At 39.4% G+C, this 18461-nt stretch overlaps 1 protein-coding gene across 2 annotated transcripts; it reads left to right on the top strand.

Moving 5' to 3' along the window:
• The first annotated feature begins 15131 nt into the window (after positions 1 to 15131).
• Positions 15132 to 17923, top strand: LOC120076701. Of its 2 annotated transcripts, none has more exons than XM_039030599.1 (2): positions 15132 to 16399; positions 17508 to 17923. In XM_039030599.1, the coding sequence occupies exons 1-2, from the start codon at positions 15416 to 15418 to the stop codon at positions 17634 to 17636; spliced, it is 1113 nt and encodes a 370-aa protein (XP_038886527.1). In that variant the 5' UTR covers positions 15132 to 15415; the 3' UTR covers positions 17637 to 17923. The 2 variants fall into 2 exon arrangements, with proteins under 2 accessions (XP_038886527.1, XP_038886526.1); XM_039030598.1 differs by having other exon boundaries at positions 15137 to 16399; positions 17505 to 17923.
• Positions 17924 to 18461: the final 538 nt, after the last annotated feature.

Raw genomic sequence — 18461 nt, 5'->3', positions numbered from 1 at the left:
AGGACACCCCCACTCCTCATGTCTCAACATGCACGAATTAGGATTCATTCGTATGTTAGCACTTTACAACACTTTGTAACAAAGATTGTCTAGCTTTCAGAAAACACTATGCGATCGTGTACTTCCTCTCAACCTAAGGCGACGACGCTAAACGGTTACCTCCAGGCATTACATGATCGACCTTAGCAACATACTGAGGTTGGACCGAGAGCAACCAGTTCGACCAATTTACTCAAGGTTCAATTCGGTTCAGCCTCAAATGGTTGTGGTTGTTCCGGTTCAGACTCGTCCAGCCCGGTTCAAGTTGTTTTGGGTTCAGTTTAGATATTAACTTATGATGTCTGTGTGCTTAAACCAGTTTTAAACCTTACACCGCTCACACAAGCTCATAAAATTAGTTAACAACACTCAATTTTTTGGTCATAATCCCTAGGTAGGAGGTGTTACGTAAACCGTCAACTTAAGTACCCCTAGCTTTAGACAGGTTTATAAACCAATTTGAGTTTGTATCCAAATTTTATAAGGTAATAATCTATTTTAATAGTTAAAACTAGTTGTTAGCTTAAGTGAGCATGCTGTTTATCTTTGTTATGGATTTTAAAGTCTAATTTTATTTTATAACAAACTTATAAAACAAACATGCTTTAAACCTACCATAACATGCTTCAAAGTCTAATTTCCTTCACAGGTCGTTCGTATTTATAGTGAGGTTAAAAATTACCATTTTACCCCTACAAATACATCTTGCACCTTAAGCTCCCACTAACCCTCTATTGAACAACTGATTTGTAATACCGTTTATAAATCATATCCCTCTCTTGGGGCCCCGTTGTTCAAGACTAGTCGTCAGCACTTAAGAGAACAACCTATCTGCTAACCTTATGTCGAGTTGGAGTGAATTCCATCTTGCATAGCTATGTCCCCAACTATCTACCATGTCTTATCCCCAAAATGGAAGGCTTATTGAGCAGTACTGTTGGACTACTCTCACCTATGCAGATCAATGGATAATCCCGAAATAAACAGGAGTTCATAGTTAGCTCAGGATTAAGACCATGTTATCCTAGGTCATTTTAGTTTGAAATAGTCAGTTTTAACAGTAAACGGTCGTTATAAAGAAAAGTGACTATTTCGACTATATACTATAACTTGATCCTGTTTATGTCACCACATAAAGTTAAAGTGCATAGGATGCCTCCACTCACATGTCTCTACATGAATGATTTGTGGATCACATCATTTGTATTAGTATACGAAATGGGCCATATCCAATAGTGTTACCAAGATGAAATGCCCAACTTCATCCATATACTTATAGAACATTTAGACTATATACTATAACTTGATCCTGTTTATGTCATCACATAAAGTTAAAGTATTCATACTATAGCCATGAATTTCTTTATTGGATTTTCATTATAAAATGCAATATCAATGACTTTATTGGATAAAATACTCAATAATATTTTATTGATAAATAGAATGTTTAACGCAAAAATTTACGAACTACGAGTTCTAGGACATTCCCAACACTAGTTGCATGCATACAACAATTTGTTGCAAATCATTCAATTTCAAATCCTCATAAAGATGATAGAGCATAATATTCATATAGGCTCCTAAATCTAACATGGCAAGTCAGATGACTCTATTACCAATTATGCAGGGCAAAGTGAACATACCTTGTTCTCGACATTTTTCAGGAATATTATGTTTCAAGAGAGCCGATACATTCTTACTTACCACTACCTTTTCTCTATCCTTACTTGTCCTCTTTTTGGTGCACAGCTTCTTTAGGAATTTGGCATACCTGGGGATCTGCTAGATTGCATTCAAAAGAGGAATGTTTATCTGAACCTTTTTGAACATCTCGATCAACTCCTCGTCCCTCTATTCTTGTTTTGATCTTGCTAGCATGCTAGGAAACGAAGCTTTAGGAATATAACGTTCAATAAAAGGTGAAGGATGAGTACTTACCTTAGGAGTAGATGATGGTGCTTCAGATTTACCCTCATTGTTCTCAGCTTCTTCGTTGTGCTTACCAGGTGAAGACTAGTTGTCTGATGGAAGCTCCTTACCACTCTTCAGTGTGATGGCACTAATGTTGGCATGGTTCAGTTGTGCAGACAACTTCCCTGAACCCTTGTTTTCTATTCGACTTATTGCAACAGCTAACTGTGTAACTTGAGTCTCTAGATTAGCCATGCTCGCCCTGGTTTCTTACTGATAGGCCTTTGTGTCCTTTGATAGTTGGAGGGAGTCTTTTTGCAACTGCCAAATTTCCTGTTGAAATTTAAGGGAATTATCAGCCAAAGTTTTAACAATGTCTTCTAAAGACATACTCGAGGAAGACGATGACGATTGATTAGAATGATTAGAATTATCATGCCCTTGTACTTGGCCTCGACCTCCTCATTTTAGATTAGGGTGATCACGCCATCCTGGATTATATACCAAGCCATGTGGGTCGTACTTCCTCTGATAACCCCCAACTTCCTTTACTTGTGCTTGAGGACATGCTTGGAAAGTTGAGTTTTTAATTCTTTACCCTTAAAATTACCCGTTAAATTAGACTCGGTGGCCCTGGTGCCAAAATTCTTATTATTCTCAGCCATGCGTGATATCAATTCCTGGGCCTCCCAAGTAGTAATTGACCTTGGAGCCAAGTAGTACAACTAATCCTTGGCGTCATCATGTAGTGAAAAAGGAAACGCCCTAAGGTTTAGTTGCTCTTTTGTGACTCCATGGGGTCTCATACCTATGCAAACCATATGGAAGTCCTTGATGTGTTTGTAGGGGTTCTCCCCTCCATGCCCTCTGAAGGTTGACAGTAGATTGATTAGTCCTAGTTTGAGTTCGAATGGCACTGTTGTAGGTCGAAATACGATGCAAAGGGACTACTGGTCCATGTTAGGTTCTGCCAACTCCTTCAAGGTTTTCTCACGAACTGCCTCTCCCATGGTTGTGTTTTCAGCAACTCCTGGATGTTCTTCTTCTGGGATCTCTTCTCTACATCTCCTTCGGATTCTCCTCTCCTTCTGGTCAATATCTGCAAGGAAAACAAAATCTGCACACCCAGAGGAGCGGGTCATAAACCAAAGGGAACTTAAACACTCTTTTTTTTTGTTTTTTTTTTTTAATTAAAAGGAATTCAAAAACTTTTCTAGGTTAATTACCAAGTCTCTCCGACAGCTGCGCCAATTTTGTTCAAACTCCGAGACTAGCATGTTGCAACCGCTCCCCGACCCAAGCAAAGATAATTTATTTTCACCGATCTAAGACTTACACTACAAACTTAGAAAAGTGATAAGATCGGGGTCGAATCCACAAAGAGACTGTTGAATTAACTTAGACCAATTTATGAATTCCAAATAAAGGGGGTTTTGATGATTCTTGATTTTGTTTATAAAATAAATTAAAAACCAAACAGAGAAGAATAAATAAGAGTTAGCACAGAGAAGAGGATTGAATCAAATTAATGAAAATTCTTAGGATTAGTTTGTATGCCTTTTATTTTCTATCATTAGATACTAGTTAATTTATTCAAGTATGTGAACCCCTCAGCCTATTAGAAATTCTAATAGCCCAATTAGCCAATTTTGATAACATTCTAAATCAGCCCTAATTCAGTTTCAAACTTTTCCTTCTCAACGACATACAAGTTAAAACTAAAAAGCATTAAATAAAGGGTTCAATTATCGAAACATACTACAAACCGAACAACCACATCTTACATCATGATTTATTTGGGGAGGATTATACTACGACATACATGAATTGAGCAAGAAAAAGTCTAGACCCTAAACATGCGATCCTAATACGTGCAACTTAATCAATCAATTATGCATAGGCTAGAGTGATTTTGCATACAAGAAATTCAATAAATTAGTTTGTCAGAAAAATTCATCGAAATTCTATTATTAATAAATAAAATTCACCTAAAGGGTTCACAAAAATTGAATAAATTAAATAGTAAAAATCAAGAATTAAGACATACAAACTATTCCAAGAAAATTACCTAGCCTCTAAAAAGAATATTGGAATTACAATGATCGAAGGAAAGAGTCGAGGCTGATATGACAATGATCGATCGACAACTTGGCTCCAACGACTCTCAAAACTGATCTAAACTCTCAAAATTCACTCTATTTAAAAGAGGAATATTTAGATGAATGCTTGAACTCTTTTCTCTTTATCTTTCTAATGTTGAACACCAACACAATATTTATAAGTTGTGCACAGCGTCGCGACGCTAGGAAATAGTGTTGCAATGCTGCGGCGCGCATTGTAGGGCGTTGGGCAAGTGTTGCAACAATGTGTCCAAAGTTTTCTTGTGTCACGCGTTCAAAAATTTTCGATCAACCATCGTAGCGTTGAGATGCGTTGCAACGCTAGCGATGATTCAATTATGAAGCATCACGATGCTTGGGGCAACGTTGCAACGCTGCCCTGCAATTGGTGCTACTGCCTTCCAGCATCGAATGGGTGTTGGACTAAGGCTTGTGAAGAGTGTTGCGACGCTGAGTGTTCTGCCAGAAACTCGTTACTCGATGCTTGCTTACTCAATACTCGCTGCTCGCTTCCGCAGTGCTCAATGCTTGTTTTCTTGGTGAAATTTGACTCGATGGTACTCGATAGCTGATCGTACTCGATGGAAATTTGGCAGTCTCAACTCCTTTGAAGCTTGGATGCTTAAATCAACTTCTAATTGCTTTAAATTAAACTCGTTTGGCCCCAAATTATCAATTCCACCTCATGATTGCTTAGTACCAACAAAATAGGGAAATAAACATGTAAAATTCGATAACGAGCCAGAATTAAACTAGGAATAATAGCTATTTTTGAGAGCTAGCATAAACCCTTCCAACTCCTTCCGGTCCTTGGCCAACACTGCCTTGTCTAGACTATTTTAGCATGTTCTAGAGCCTTCTAGCAGTGTCTGGGTCTATCCAGAGCATTAGTGTTATCGAGAGCCTTCATGCACGTTCCAGCCGTCTCTAGAGCCATTTAGATTTATCTTGAGTCATGTGGACGTCTCGCGTAGGTGCTGGTACTGTTCAACACTCTTCAGAGGCTTCTAGGTTCACCTAGGACGTGGGCGAGGTGTCTAGAACATTCACCGTGCGTCTGGGACGTTCGCATGTATAAGCGCGCGTGCATGTCGACAGAGTCGCATGGATGGTCATTAAGTAGAGACGTTTGAGCGGGCGTGCACGGGGGATTTGCGTGTGTTACGTCTGAGGCGTGCGCGTGCGTGCGCGCCTAGTGTCACGTTCACACTTTCAGAAGCTTCACTTAGCGATTTGCGACACTTGTTTCCGATCACAAACAAGTCAGCCAATTAGAATACAGAACGCCGATGGAACACCAAGTGCCTCTTACAACCTTTACCCCCATTTTAGAGAAAATAGTTTTAGAAAACGGGTTTAGAGGAAAAGTTTTTTGCAAACGATTGAATGTGTGAATTGAGAAGAGAAAGATAGTAGTAGGCTAGAAAGCAATAAGCAACAACAACAGCTTTATAGCATACCACTCCGGGTATGGGAAAATGATGGTTAGTTTTATCCCCATATAGTGCATTTTGAACAAAAAGTCAAATGGCACCCTTGTATATGCAAAAGGGTAAGTGATCACTTACAACAAAAAGGACAAGGAAAGCAAACTAATATAACTAATGAAATACATTACATGAAAGCATGATAAAAGGGGTTGGATTGGGCATGCGACCATGGCAACAAGCCCTGGACAAGCATGGTTGCGACATTCTCCCCCACTTAATTGGTTGACGTCCCCGTCAATCGACTCTGCTTGAACTCAATGGTCGCTAGAGCAGTATTTTTCAAGTCTTCTACGCGCTCCCAGCTAATTTTTTCATCAAGGAGGTCTTTCAATTTCACCAAGAACTCTGTCAGTTTTCGTCTTGGTCTTCCAATATGGCTTGTACGTTTGTCCAGAATTCACGGATTTCCTTCTCAGTTGAATTCTTCGTCGTGACGGATGGATGCATCAACATGTTACGTTGCTCAATTTCGGGGTCGGCGTGATAGGGCTTCAGTTACTCACGTGGATGACATGATGGATCTTCATCCACGAGGGTAACTGAACCCTATACAAGGTTTTCCTGACTTTCTCAATCACCTTAACTGGTCCTTCATATTTTCGTACAAGGCATTGGTCTCTCTGGCCTCGAAAACAAAATTGTTCTGGTCGCAACTTGACTAGAACTTTGTACCCAACTTGGAACTCAAGGGGCCGATGCTTCTTATCAACCTACTTCTTCATTCTTCTTGATGCTTTCTCTAGGTCGGCGCGTGCTATCTCGGAGGGTTGACTCCACCCTTTGGTGAAGTTATACGCCTGAGGGCTTTTGGTTGCATAGAGGTGGTCCACTAGGTGTGGCATGAGTGGTTGTTTACCACATACTATCTCGAAGGGCATCTTTCCAGGTGAGGAGCTTTGCTGACAGTTAAAGTTGAACTGAGCAACATCAAACAACTGAGCCAAGTTCTTTTGTCTAGAGTCGATAAAATGCTGCAGATATTCTTCAAGCATGCTGTTAAAGTGTTCAGTCTGGCCATCTGTTTGAGAATCATAGCTGGAAGAAATATTCAACGTAGATCCCAATATCTTGAAAAATTCTGTCTAAAAGGTTATAGTGAATCTCTCGTCACGATCACTAACGATGCTCGCAGGAACTGTTGGGGATGGTGCCCTAAAGTCTCGTGTCTTATAGTTTGTAAACACATTTTGTATGAACACTTGTGATGTATAATATATGATATTTACTTCAATTTTTGACTCTGCACATTGGATGTTTTATTTACTTTACCACAAACCAATAAACTAAAATCTCTGGTTGTCATTATGTAACTTAAGCATGTATGTGGTGACATACAAGTGCAAATAAAACATGCTTAAATTACATAAAGACAACCAGGGATTTTAGTTTATTAGGTTGTGTTAAAGCAAATAAAACATTCAACTGAGCAAAATCAAGAAGTGAAGTAAAATATCATATACATCACAAGTGTTCGTACAAACTATTTACAAACTACAGGACACGAGACTTTAGGGCATCAACCCCAATAGAAGTTACATTCAGTTTTCGTAACTGAAGAAGAAAGTGCAAATTGTTTTCATTTTGCAAAGAACGCGCTTATTTTGCTCAACGAAGTTTTTTGCCCATCGCTTAGTGTATTGAGAGCCTATACGATGGCAGCTCACTTTTACTAGACGATCGCTTAGTGCCCAAGCTTTACTAAACAATCGTATAGACGATCGTCTAGCTTTTCCTTACACGATCGTGTACCTCGCCTAAACGATCAAGCATCCTGTCTATACGATAGACTTGCCTTTCTCTCACTTTCTTGATCGTTGTATACGATATGTTTTCCTCCTCCCTCTACCAAATCCAAACAGAGCCCACTCTTTGGATTCTCACTTCGAGAATACTTAAGGCTCTAAGTGGTGGTTTCGTCCCCATCTTCCTGTTGTTCGTGTGAAGCCATTCGTGGTAGACGACGAGGGTGTTGCTGAACGAAAGCTTGCTGTTTGAGTGAGAACACGAGGAATCCGTTCGTGGAAAGAACGAGATTTGTTATGAAAAGAGTCTTCAATTGGTAAGTTTACTCGTTCTCTTGTTTATTTATCTTTTAAGCATGCCGGTAATTTAGTAGTTTAATGCATATCTGTATGTGTGAATGTAAATGTGGAAATTCTGTCACAATGTTTTGGAAAGATCCGTTTTCGCTCATAGGTACTCTTGTATAAGAGTTGCTTCAGGAACACCCCATAATTTCACGATGTGTTTGAAGAACAATTAGGCAGTCATCACAGCCGTACACATCTTCGGCGTTGGGATAAATGTGGCATATTTTGAGAATCGATCGACGATAACAACGATCAATTCAAACTCTCCAACTTTGGGTAAGTGGGTGATGAAGTCGAGGGATACACTCTCCCACGGTCTAGAGGGCACAGGTAGGGGCTCTAGCAGACTCACTAATTTTGCCCTTTCGACTTTATCTTGTTGGCAGACAAGGCAAGTCTTGGTAAATTGCATGACGTTATCTCGAAGGCTTGACCAATAGTAACCTCGTTTTAATAGTGCATAAGTTTTCTTCCAACCATTGTGTCTTGCCATGGCATATTGTGACACTCTTTCATTAGTGATCTTCGTAGCTCCCAGATTGGAGAATGTAAAGGCGATTACCCTCGACGTAGATTAAGCCATCTTTAACCCAAAACCGATACTCTTCACTTCTTGCCTAATTGCATAATGGCTTGAGCCGATGTGTTATTTGCCAAGTGTGCCTTGACAGTTTCGCGCACTATTCCACTCAATGTACTTGCTTTCAGATGCGAAGACATGCACAGAGCCGCATGCTCGCTCTTCTAGCTAAAGGCGTCGACCGTTTGGTTGCATTTCCCTAGTCTATGTTCAAACTGGAAATCAAATTCTACCAAACACTCTTTTCATCGTGCTTGCTTTGATCACAATTTTGGCTGGCTATAGAAGTGGTAGATGGAGCTATTATCTGTCTTGACCACGAACTTGGCCCCAAGAATATTGTCTCCAGGCCCTCAGGCAATGAACTACTGCCAACATCTCTTTTTTAGAGGCTGCATACCTCTGTTCCGCATCATTCACTTTTCTACTCTCATATACGATGGGGTGTCCGTCTTGAAGAAGAACACCACCCAACGCAAAGTCAGAAGCATCAGTCTCAACATTAAAAGGTTTGGACACATCGACAATTCCAAGGACTGGTCTTTCAATCATCACTTTCTTCAAGCCCTCGATGGCGGCTTGACATTTAGGAGTCCAACTCCAATGATTATCCTTTTTCAACAACTCAGTCATGGTCCTGCCCTTCTGGAGAATCCTTCTATGAACCACCTATAGTAATTGGCTAGTCCGAGGAAGGATCGTAATTTTGTCACGGATGTTGGCACCTTCCAATCTTGGATAGCAGACACCTTATCCTCTTCCATTCCTATTCGACCACATTCAATCACCTGGCCAAGGAAATTTATGCGCTATTGGGCAAAGGAGCACTTCTCTCTCTTTATGTACAGTTGGTTCCTCCTTAATTTTCTGAAGACTAGTTAGAGATGCACCAGTGATATTCCATTGAGGCACTATAGACCACGATATCGTCCAGATATACTACGAAAAATTTGTTGAGGTATTCATGAAACACCTGATTCATCAGAGTACAGAAAGTTGCTAGGGCGTTGGTGAGGCCAAAAGGCATTAAGAGAAATTCAAAGGCTCCATACCTCGTAACGCAGGTCATCTTTGGTTCGCCCCCTTCGATGATTCAAACCTGTAGTACCACGATCGTAGGTCTAATTTCGAGAAATATCTGATGTTGTGAAGCCAGTCAAATAAGTCCGTGATGATGGGTAGGGGTACTTGTTATGAACAGTGAGCTTGTTCAAAGCTCGATAGTCGATTCATAGTCGAAGGCTTCCATCCTTCTTTCTTTTGAAACAATACTGGGTCCCAAGGGGCCTTTTGCTAGTTTATTAAACCCTGCATCCAACAACTCATCTAATTTCTTTCGGAGTTCGACCAACTCTGGTGGAGCCGTTATGATAAGTGTTCTTGGCGGGCGGCTTCGCCCTGGTAGTAGGTCGATTTCAATGGTTGATCCCCCTCTATAGAGGCAAGGATTTGGGAAAACTATTCGATATGACATCACGATAATTTTCAAAGACACAGAGGATGTCTCGAGGGACTTTCTCTTCTTGTAAAAACACCGAACCCTAATTACCATAAGTAAGTAAGTGTAAGTTATGTGATGTCTTCCAATGAGTTGTAGTGAGATTATGTTTTGGTTAGGAGTGATGGAGAAAGTAAGTAAGCTAAAGAACAAAGAGAACTCTCGAATGGCTATGTAGGAAAGAATGGTCAAATTTTGGCTAAGTATGGGAACCAAGAGGAGACCATGCTATCTCTATGAGATTTAATGCTAAATTGTGCTGTGATGGAGTGGGAAGAAAAATGGCTTAATCAAATCTCAGCCATTAATCTTCATTAGTGGGCTAAGTGGCCCAAGGAGATTTCATGCAGGATTTTTGGGCGTGGTAAGCAGGAAGGCTGACTTCATTTAATTGGTTTGAAACAAAATACTCGGGTTATTCATGTAATTTCAGTGGCATTCGAAAGCTCTGTGTGTCTATTTTCTATGACTGCACTACTGGAGGGAAAACTTTCCGAAATAAGGCTAGAGGAGCAAAATAAAGACGAAAGGGTTTGTTTCTCGGGTGAATCTAGGCCATCAGTGAAGAATTGAAGCTCCAGGACGAATCAAGAAGATTTTTTGAGCTAAACTTTAAGGTAATATTAACTCAGTTATAAATAACTTTTTAGAATGAAACTTTTTAAGATGAGGCCTAGAAATCGAGTTATATATTTTTTAAATTTGAACTAGAAATTGTTGAACAAGCAGGCAGCTGCTTGAATTGGGGCCAATGATGAAGTTTTGAATCTCTAGATAAAACGACGAGGAATTTCGAGTTGAAATTTTAAGGTAATGTTTATAACTTGATTTAAGCAAGTTTGTAGAAGGAATTTTCTTGATATCAGTTCTGAAAATTTAGTTATGAATTGTTGGAATTGATCTGCAGTTTGATGCTCCAAAATTTTTCTAAGTGTGAAGTGTGGGCGATCAAAGGGTGCATTCTTTTGACACCCAATCCCTCCAAATTGGCTAAGTGTTCGAACCCTCAAAGTGAATGGTAGGAGGCACAATGTGATGGTTTGTCATGTGAGCTTGATTTATTGAGTAGGCCTAAAAGGAAGGCTAATATAAACACTAAGTAGTATGCTTATATGTGTAGGTTCAACTTCCCATTGGAAAAGCCTATCAAGCCTTAAGGAAGCAAACTTGAAGGACCTGTGAGTGACTATAAATGATTTATAAATATTCTAATAATCCATGCTTTATTGACAGTTACTTTTATGTTGGTTATTTTACAAGAAGTTCCAAGCAACGCATTTCTCTAAAATTTATAAAACGCATGCTGATTACAAGGTTTATGAAATATGCTGTGGTACAATGATTGAACCATGGTAGTTTTCAAAAGGAGATTCTATGACATGTTTATGTTACAAGTATTTGTATTATGTTTTAAAGCATGTGTGCTCTTAATGTTGTTGAGCATGCGTTAGCAAATGATGTTCTTGTGAAAACTATGATTTATGAGATCAAGATTTCAGTAAGCATGTTTTATGAAAATATTTTCCTATCAGGTATTTTCAGCTCAATACTGAAGTACAAAGAGAAGGTATCCGAGTTGTACTACCTAGTTTCAGTTATGTTATGATTCTGGTATTGAAGTACTTAGAAAAGGTATCAGAATAATTCAATTAGTTCAGTGATAAGCAGTGGTACCCTGCTTCAATTATGATCCTTGACGTTAGGATCCAGTTTGTTCTATGTACACGTATGACAGTTAATCAGTTCAGTAGGATTGAACAAAAGGGTTCTTTCCTAGCATTGGTTGTAAGGTGCTGAACAAAAGGGTTCTCACCCCTGCCCAGGCTTATGTTTGAGAGATCGAACAAAAGGGTTCTCTCTTAAACATGATACTCGACGATAAGATTGAATCACGAGGGTTCTTTCTTAGCATTGGCTGGAAGGGGTTGAACAAAAGGGTTCTCACCCCAGGCCAGGCTAATGTTTGAGAGATTGAACAAAAGGGTTCTCTCTTAGGTGTTGAACAAAAGTGTTCTCACCTCTGCCCAGGCTTATGTTTGAGAGATCGAACAAAAGGGTTCTCTCTCAACCGGGAATCAGTTTAGCTATGTTTTCAGATACAATGGTTTTAAAAGTTTTATGTATACGTTTCTTGGCATGTTTTAGTTCCAGTATTATGTTTTCTAGCTTTCAGTTTAAGCATGAGATTTATGTTTTTATTAAGTCACTCACTGGGCGAGTAACTCATTCTTTCAAATGTTTTTCTTTTTCCAGGTAGTGGTCATCTCTCCAGAGGTTAGTTGTCATCCTGCTCTGCCACTCGAGGACTCCAGTTAAAAGTCCAAGTCTAGAAAGAAGTTTTATGTGTTTACTTTGTAAATGTCTGTACATATGTGTTGCTCATATTAGGGACTAGTAAAATATATTGGGACCACTGAACTCTGTATGTGTTAATATGATGTAATTATGTTGTTGTTGATCCCTGGTGTTCTGAGGTTATTTTTAAAGTTTTATTAGTTTGGTGAATGTTATATATGTACTCCAGGGATCTAAGCAGGTTAAGGATGTTAGTTAGGCAGTAAGTGCCACAAAAGGGTTGGTAACTACTGTCGTCACATTCACTTCTAGATTAAGAAGGGTAATCTGGGAGGGGGTGTGACACTTCTACAGTCTCGACTGACTCAATCGGAATGGCCATGAATGTGGGTTCATCGTGGGCAAGGCCCTTTTTCAGTTGGAGGGCTGAAATCATTCTTATCCTATTCGGCTATTTGATGTTGGCTTGAACTATGGTGGGCGTAGATCCAATAATTACCAGACACTTGAGGAGGGGCATCGGTATAACTTTATGTTCGAATAAGAATTCCATTCCCAACACTACGTCAAAATCGTCTGTCTTAACAATTACGAAATCGACAAGGCCTTTCCAATCCCCTAACTTCACTGGCGTTCTCTTCGCTATCCCTATAATAGGTTGGGCCACCAGAGTTCATGACTTTCATTTTCCCAGCATCTCTTTCCTAGGTTAAGTTTAGACGATGAGCTTCTGATTTTGTCATAAATTTGTGGGTTGCCCTAGAGTCGACCATGATACTCTTAGCTGTTCTTTGATTGACCCAAGCATCCACATTACATGAGTCCTCTCTCCAACGGTTCCTTTGTCTCTCCCATCTTCTTCTGGAGCGCGGACAAGAATTTCAATGCTCCCATCCTGGGATTGTCATTCTCTTCGGCCGGCTCAATTCTAGGTTCGACTTTTCTGGCCTTATCTTCTAATCTTGAGGCTAATGCGACTTGGAAGGCATGAAAGGAAGTTCGTTTTAGTCATTCGCCCATTATGTGTGGTCCTCTACATATGAAGTAGGATAGTGGACAATTGTAGTTGTTATACTGTTATGGCAGCCCTCGCCAATTGTTCTCTGACTTCTGTTGGAAGGGCTTTCGATCCCTATCGGTGTTCTTGTCTCCTCTCCCAGGTCAGGGAGGGCTTGAACGACTATTTCTATTTCCTCTATTTGAGGAAGTTAACTGCTTTCTCACGTCTTGAAAGTCTATACTGAGGTTATATAATCGTTCTGCTGCCGCATAGGCCGAAGGGAGATTTTGCAGTCTCTGTTCACAAACTTCGTTTTTGCCCATGGTTTCAACCTTTTGACAAAACAGAAAACTTTTTCTTTCTCGGACATGTCACGTATGTCTAACATAAGTCCCACAAATATCTTCACATAATCTCAGATGTTGCCTGTATGTTTTAATTCTCAGAGTTTCTGTCAGGCCAAAATCTCAACCACAATTTTGCATCTTTAGCCAGATGCATGGTTGCTAGTGTGACTCTCAATTCCTTTGTCATGGTGTTTGTCACCTTGAAGTATTGCTCAAGTTTGAAGATAAAATTCCCTAAGGCCTTTGCATTCCGCACCTCACAAAAGGGTTTTGGTTCCAAGATCTTTATCCTGTTCACTTGGATTGCTCCCCCAGGTGGGGCTTGGTTCCCTACAGCTCAGATAGTGAGATTCACCATCGCACTCACATCTGCAATCTCGGCTCTGACAACGTTAAGAGCCGATCAAAAATCTTCTGACAGATCGGTTACTATCTGAATTATTGCTTTCTAGGGGTCGTCCAACTCTTCGACGCGCTCCTCTATGTGGGCAACAGAGCTCGTTGAGCTATCCCCACGCTTAAAACTATCAGATCGTGCATCTTTTATCTCTAGGGTCTCCACCTTCATCATTCTCTGACGGGCAACCCGTTTAGGGGGCCAACTACCACATCAATTCCATCGGCTTTCTCAACAACTTCTTGCAATTGAGTTTCCAAGAAATGAATCCTATTAGGGACTTACCTCAGGTAGAGCATTTGCTCCTCTATCTCTAGCCTATCCGCTTGGGACTTGTTCAAGTTCTTTGTCGCTGACATGATTACTGATTCTTCCCTCTATGAGCCGACTTGGCTCTGATACCAACTATCACAATCGCACTTTCAGAAGCTTCACTTAGCAATTGTGCGACACTTGTTTTCACTCACAAACAAGTCAGCCAATTCGAATATGAAATGCTGATGACACACCGGGTGACTCTTGCAACCTCTATCCTCATTTTAGAGAAAACGATTTTAGAAAACGAGTTTAGAGGAAGAGGTTTTCGCAAACGTTTGAATGTGTGAATTGGGAAGAGAAAGATTGTAGTAGGCTAGAAAGCAATAAGCAACAACAATGGCTTTATAGCATACCACTCTGGGTATGGGGAAGTGATGGTTAGTCTTATCCCCATATAGTGCATTCTGAATAAAAAACCAACTGGCACCTTTGCATATGCAAAAGGCGAGCGATCACTTACAACAAAAAGTACAAGGAAAACAAACTAATATAACTAATGAAATACATAACATGAAAGCATGATAAAAATGGGTTGGATTGGGCATGCGGCCATGGACAACAGGCCCTGGACAAGCATGACCATGACACCTAGCGTGGCACGCATGGGCATCGTACCTCCATGTCTTGGGATGTTGCGGGGCTTTGTGGCTCCTCTTGGCTTATGCTAAGGAGTCTTTTTCCGAAATTTTGAGGGTCATCTTGTGGGGCATGACATATATTTGTAAATCCAAATATTTGATGTCAATATTAAATATTCATAGATATCTCCAACTTCTTTTATAAATATTCGTAAAATATAAAAATATCTAACAATATCCATAACTTAGTTTGATAGTAATAACAACTTAATTATTAGTCTAAATAAATTTTATAAATTTCATGACTTAAAAAAATATCCGATATAAATAATTGATTGATATATCCTTGAATATTTTCAATATCTTTTATAAATGTTTGTAAAATATAAAAACATCCAACAATATCCATGTACTTTTTTTCCCCCTTAACCACCAGCGATAATATTAGTTTGTATGGAAGATTTTAAGAATGGAGGAGTATGGTAAGTTGAATAATTTTGATTTGAATTTTATAGTACAGACTTGCAGTTTCTATGACAAAACGGAAAAGTAAGAGGGAATAAAAGAGATCTTTTCTTTCTAACAGAAGGGTTGGAGAAAGAGTGATGTTCCGGCAACGACGAACAAGGAATAACTGCCGTTCCCTTTCTAGTGGGTTACCTCATTTTTATTTTTCAATGAATTTTCGTTGTTATAGAAGATTGTAGATAGCGTTGGCCTTATCGTATCGTGATTCTCCAGAAGCCACCGCCATGGAGAATGAGGATTCAGCAACCGAATTCCAGGATTGGGAGGTTCTCCATGAGTATGACCACACTTTCCCCCAACTTTGCTCCTCCAATTTTCCCGATTCGAACTCGAGGTTTTTTCAGGAAATTGAAGGCGATTCAGGCTCAGGAAGCACAATCTGGTTGGATTACTTCTCTCTTCGTAATCACGAACCCAGTGCAAAGACTAAGACTGCCCTGAAGCCTACTGAAAGCAATGGCTGTTTGGTCGAATCAGAAAACCTCAGCTCCATTGATTCTGCTTCGGAGAATCGGAATTGTCGGAGTGAATTAGGGTTCGAGTTGGGAGACGACCCTTTGGAGGAATATGAATTGAACCAATCTCATGCGAACGGTCTCCCAGATATTACGAAAAGCATAACAGGTTTTGAAGAAATTTCAACCGACGCCGAGAATTTGGATGAACAAGAGGCCGATGATGGTAAACTGAAAGGCTCTCTTCTTGTTGCCAGAGATGAATCGCTCTCTGGGAAGGACATGTATAACCCAACGGAATCCGAAGAATCTAGTGAAGAAATTGAGAGCCAAGATGAGATTTTGGACGACTCTTATTCTAATTGGAGTGGAAATGAGTCAGTTGCCACGAAGTCTGGAGACGATGGAAAAGGGAGCGATGCAGGCAGCGATCGTGTAGATGGTGTAAATGATATTTTGAACGATAATTTGGGTGGGGGAAATGGAGATTTGAGTGAGAAAATAGATGTAGCAATGGCAATTGAAGAAGTGAAAGTAGAGGCGAAATCTGGTGAGTTAGAGGCACAGAGGAGGAGGGTTGTGTGGTGGAAGGTTCCTTTTCAGGTTTTGAGGTACTGCTTTTTAAGGGCTAGCCCTGCATGGTCCATTTCTGTGGCTGCTGCTTTCATGGGAATGGTGATATTGGGACGTAGATTGTATAAGATGAAGAGGAAAGCCAAAAGCCTTCACTTGAAGATTGCTGTGGTTGATAAGGTTAGTTATTGCTTCTTTCGATTATCATATTCTTGAATACTTGGCTGAAGTTCTTTTGTTTAATTGCCTCTTTGGAAGTAGGTAATGTAGTTTTGGGTCAATCAGTGATTTAACATGTTTGGAGATCTCAGTTCAACTCTGAGCAGCATAATTTGTTTTCTGGGATGTTGTTCTTGTGATTTAGATGGTGTTATTCTAAGCTTTTGATTGTTTCAATAGGGTAGCTTTCCTCTCAACGAAACTTCTTTCTTGGAAGAAGAATATTTTAGATCTTTGATTGTCATTGGACGTGCCTGTGATCCATCATAAATGCTCTCTATTTAATTGTGATTTTTGTGTTGAAATTGATATGAACTATATTGATTATCTGGGTTGCCTATATTTGTCAACATAGACAAGTTCCGCCATTGTAAATTGTTTGAGAAAAATGTTTTTGGACCTGGTAATCAAGAAACTAACCAAATTTTGTTATTTCTCAAACTACCTTATTTTCATTATTCTTGCTAAAGAAGAACCCCCGTAGCAGGTGCCAAGAAACTTGACTCCTTTAGTAGTGCCATTGGTATGTTTTTTCTGCTTTTGATCGAACATTTGGGGAAGGAACTTCAGATGATTTAATGCCAAAACTCAAGGGTTGTACAGAGAGTTGCAAACCCTCTGGGTTGGATTTTTTTGGTTCTGAGGAAGTTATACATCGAAGAAGGCAATAAGCCTGTAGCCTGTAGGCTAACAAGGTTTCATTCAATAATCCAACTGCATCCCAATCTTTAAAAGTTCTAATTGGTTCTACCATGCTTTCAGATTTTTTGGTTCTGATGAGATGGCAGAACCAATAAATCTGAAAGCATGGTAGAACCAATTAGAACTTTTAAAGATTGGGATGCAGTTGGATTATTGAATGAAACCTTGTTAGCCTACAGGCTACAGGCTTATTGCCTTCTTCGATGTATAACTTCCTCATTTTGAGTCATTGAGTGAAAAATGAGGTTTTGTCCCTTCCCATATGTTAGTTTATTGTAGGGTTTGACATACAAATCCATTTCATAGTCTGCAAAACTTGATTGAATAATGAGAAAAACTTATACTGGTACACAACTTTTTGTAGAAGGTTGCACAGTTTGCAGATCAGGCTGCACGTTTGAATGAGGCCTTCTCGATGGTGAGACGGGTGCCTGTGGTGAGAGCTTCATTGACAGGTGCAGGTGGAAATTCTTGGCCTGCCATGAGTACGAGATGAAGTTTCTTGTATTCATGAAAATTTAAACTATTTTGAGATGTCGGAGGTCTGCATCTGTCATAAGATATGTAAATTTGAAGTTCATAGGAAGCTATTTTACATTTGAAGTTCATAGGAAGCTATTTTCTTCTTATTTTTTGCGATGATTTGTGTGTAAATGAATATCTAAGCCTCTTCCACATCCACTGTACTTTTATTTCAACAATTACGTTTAAATATATCTAGATTTTTGGATGATAAGATTTATAGATTCCATTCCAGAGGTGGAGATGTATAAGTTTCTTAAACATTGAGCAATTTCTGAACTTTCTCATATTCTTTTCCCATTTCCTTTAGAATCTATTTGAATTGTTTTATTTGATTAATTGGCATGTACATCGTCAGGCAACTTAACTTGGTAGCCGATTTATGGGATTGGGCCACCAGCCCACTGAACCCTTTACTTCAATCCTTGGTTGTTGCTGGTATCTATGGCTTGTTATCTTTTGAACTTGTAGGCAGGCTGGTCCCAAGTCCTAACTAAGTTTTCAAATTTGTGCCAGTTAATCCATAAATTTTTAAAAAATTCAAAAATTCAAAAATTAAATTTGAAAATTTGAAAGTCCAAGAAGTTAATGGATTAAATTTATGAACTAAACTTAAAATTTAAAAGTAAATCTCACATCAATAATAAGGATAATAATAAGAGACTGACTTTGTGTAGTGGGTTGTAGGGGTAGTCATTCAAACTGTAAAAATCGAACAGTTTTTAAAAATCGTATCAAACTGAATCGAAAACTTAGTGAAACCAAAAAATGTGGTTCGGTCCGGTTTGAAGAAATTTTG

This window comes from Benincasa hispida, chromosome 4, assembly GCF_009727055.1.
Source record: "Benincasa hispida cultivar B227 chromosome 4, ASM972705v1, whole genome shotgun sequence".
NCBI classification, from domain to species: Eukaryota; Viridiplantae; Streptophyta; class Magnoliopsida; order Cucurbitales; family Cucurbitaceae; genus Benincasa; species Benincasa hispida.
Note: the sequence above shows the minus strand (reverse complement) of the source record. Positions and strands in the feature narration are given on the sequence as shown.

Coding starts and splice junctions, on each gene's coding strand:
- LOC120076701 (XM_039030598.1), top strand. CDS start 15,416: ATGGAGAATGAGGATTCAGCAACCGAATTCCAGGATTGGGAGGTTCTC. Junction 16,400..17,504: donor AGATTGCTGTGGTTGATAAG/GTTAGTTATTGC, acceptor AACTTTTTGTAG/AAGGTTGCACAGTTTGCAGA.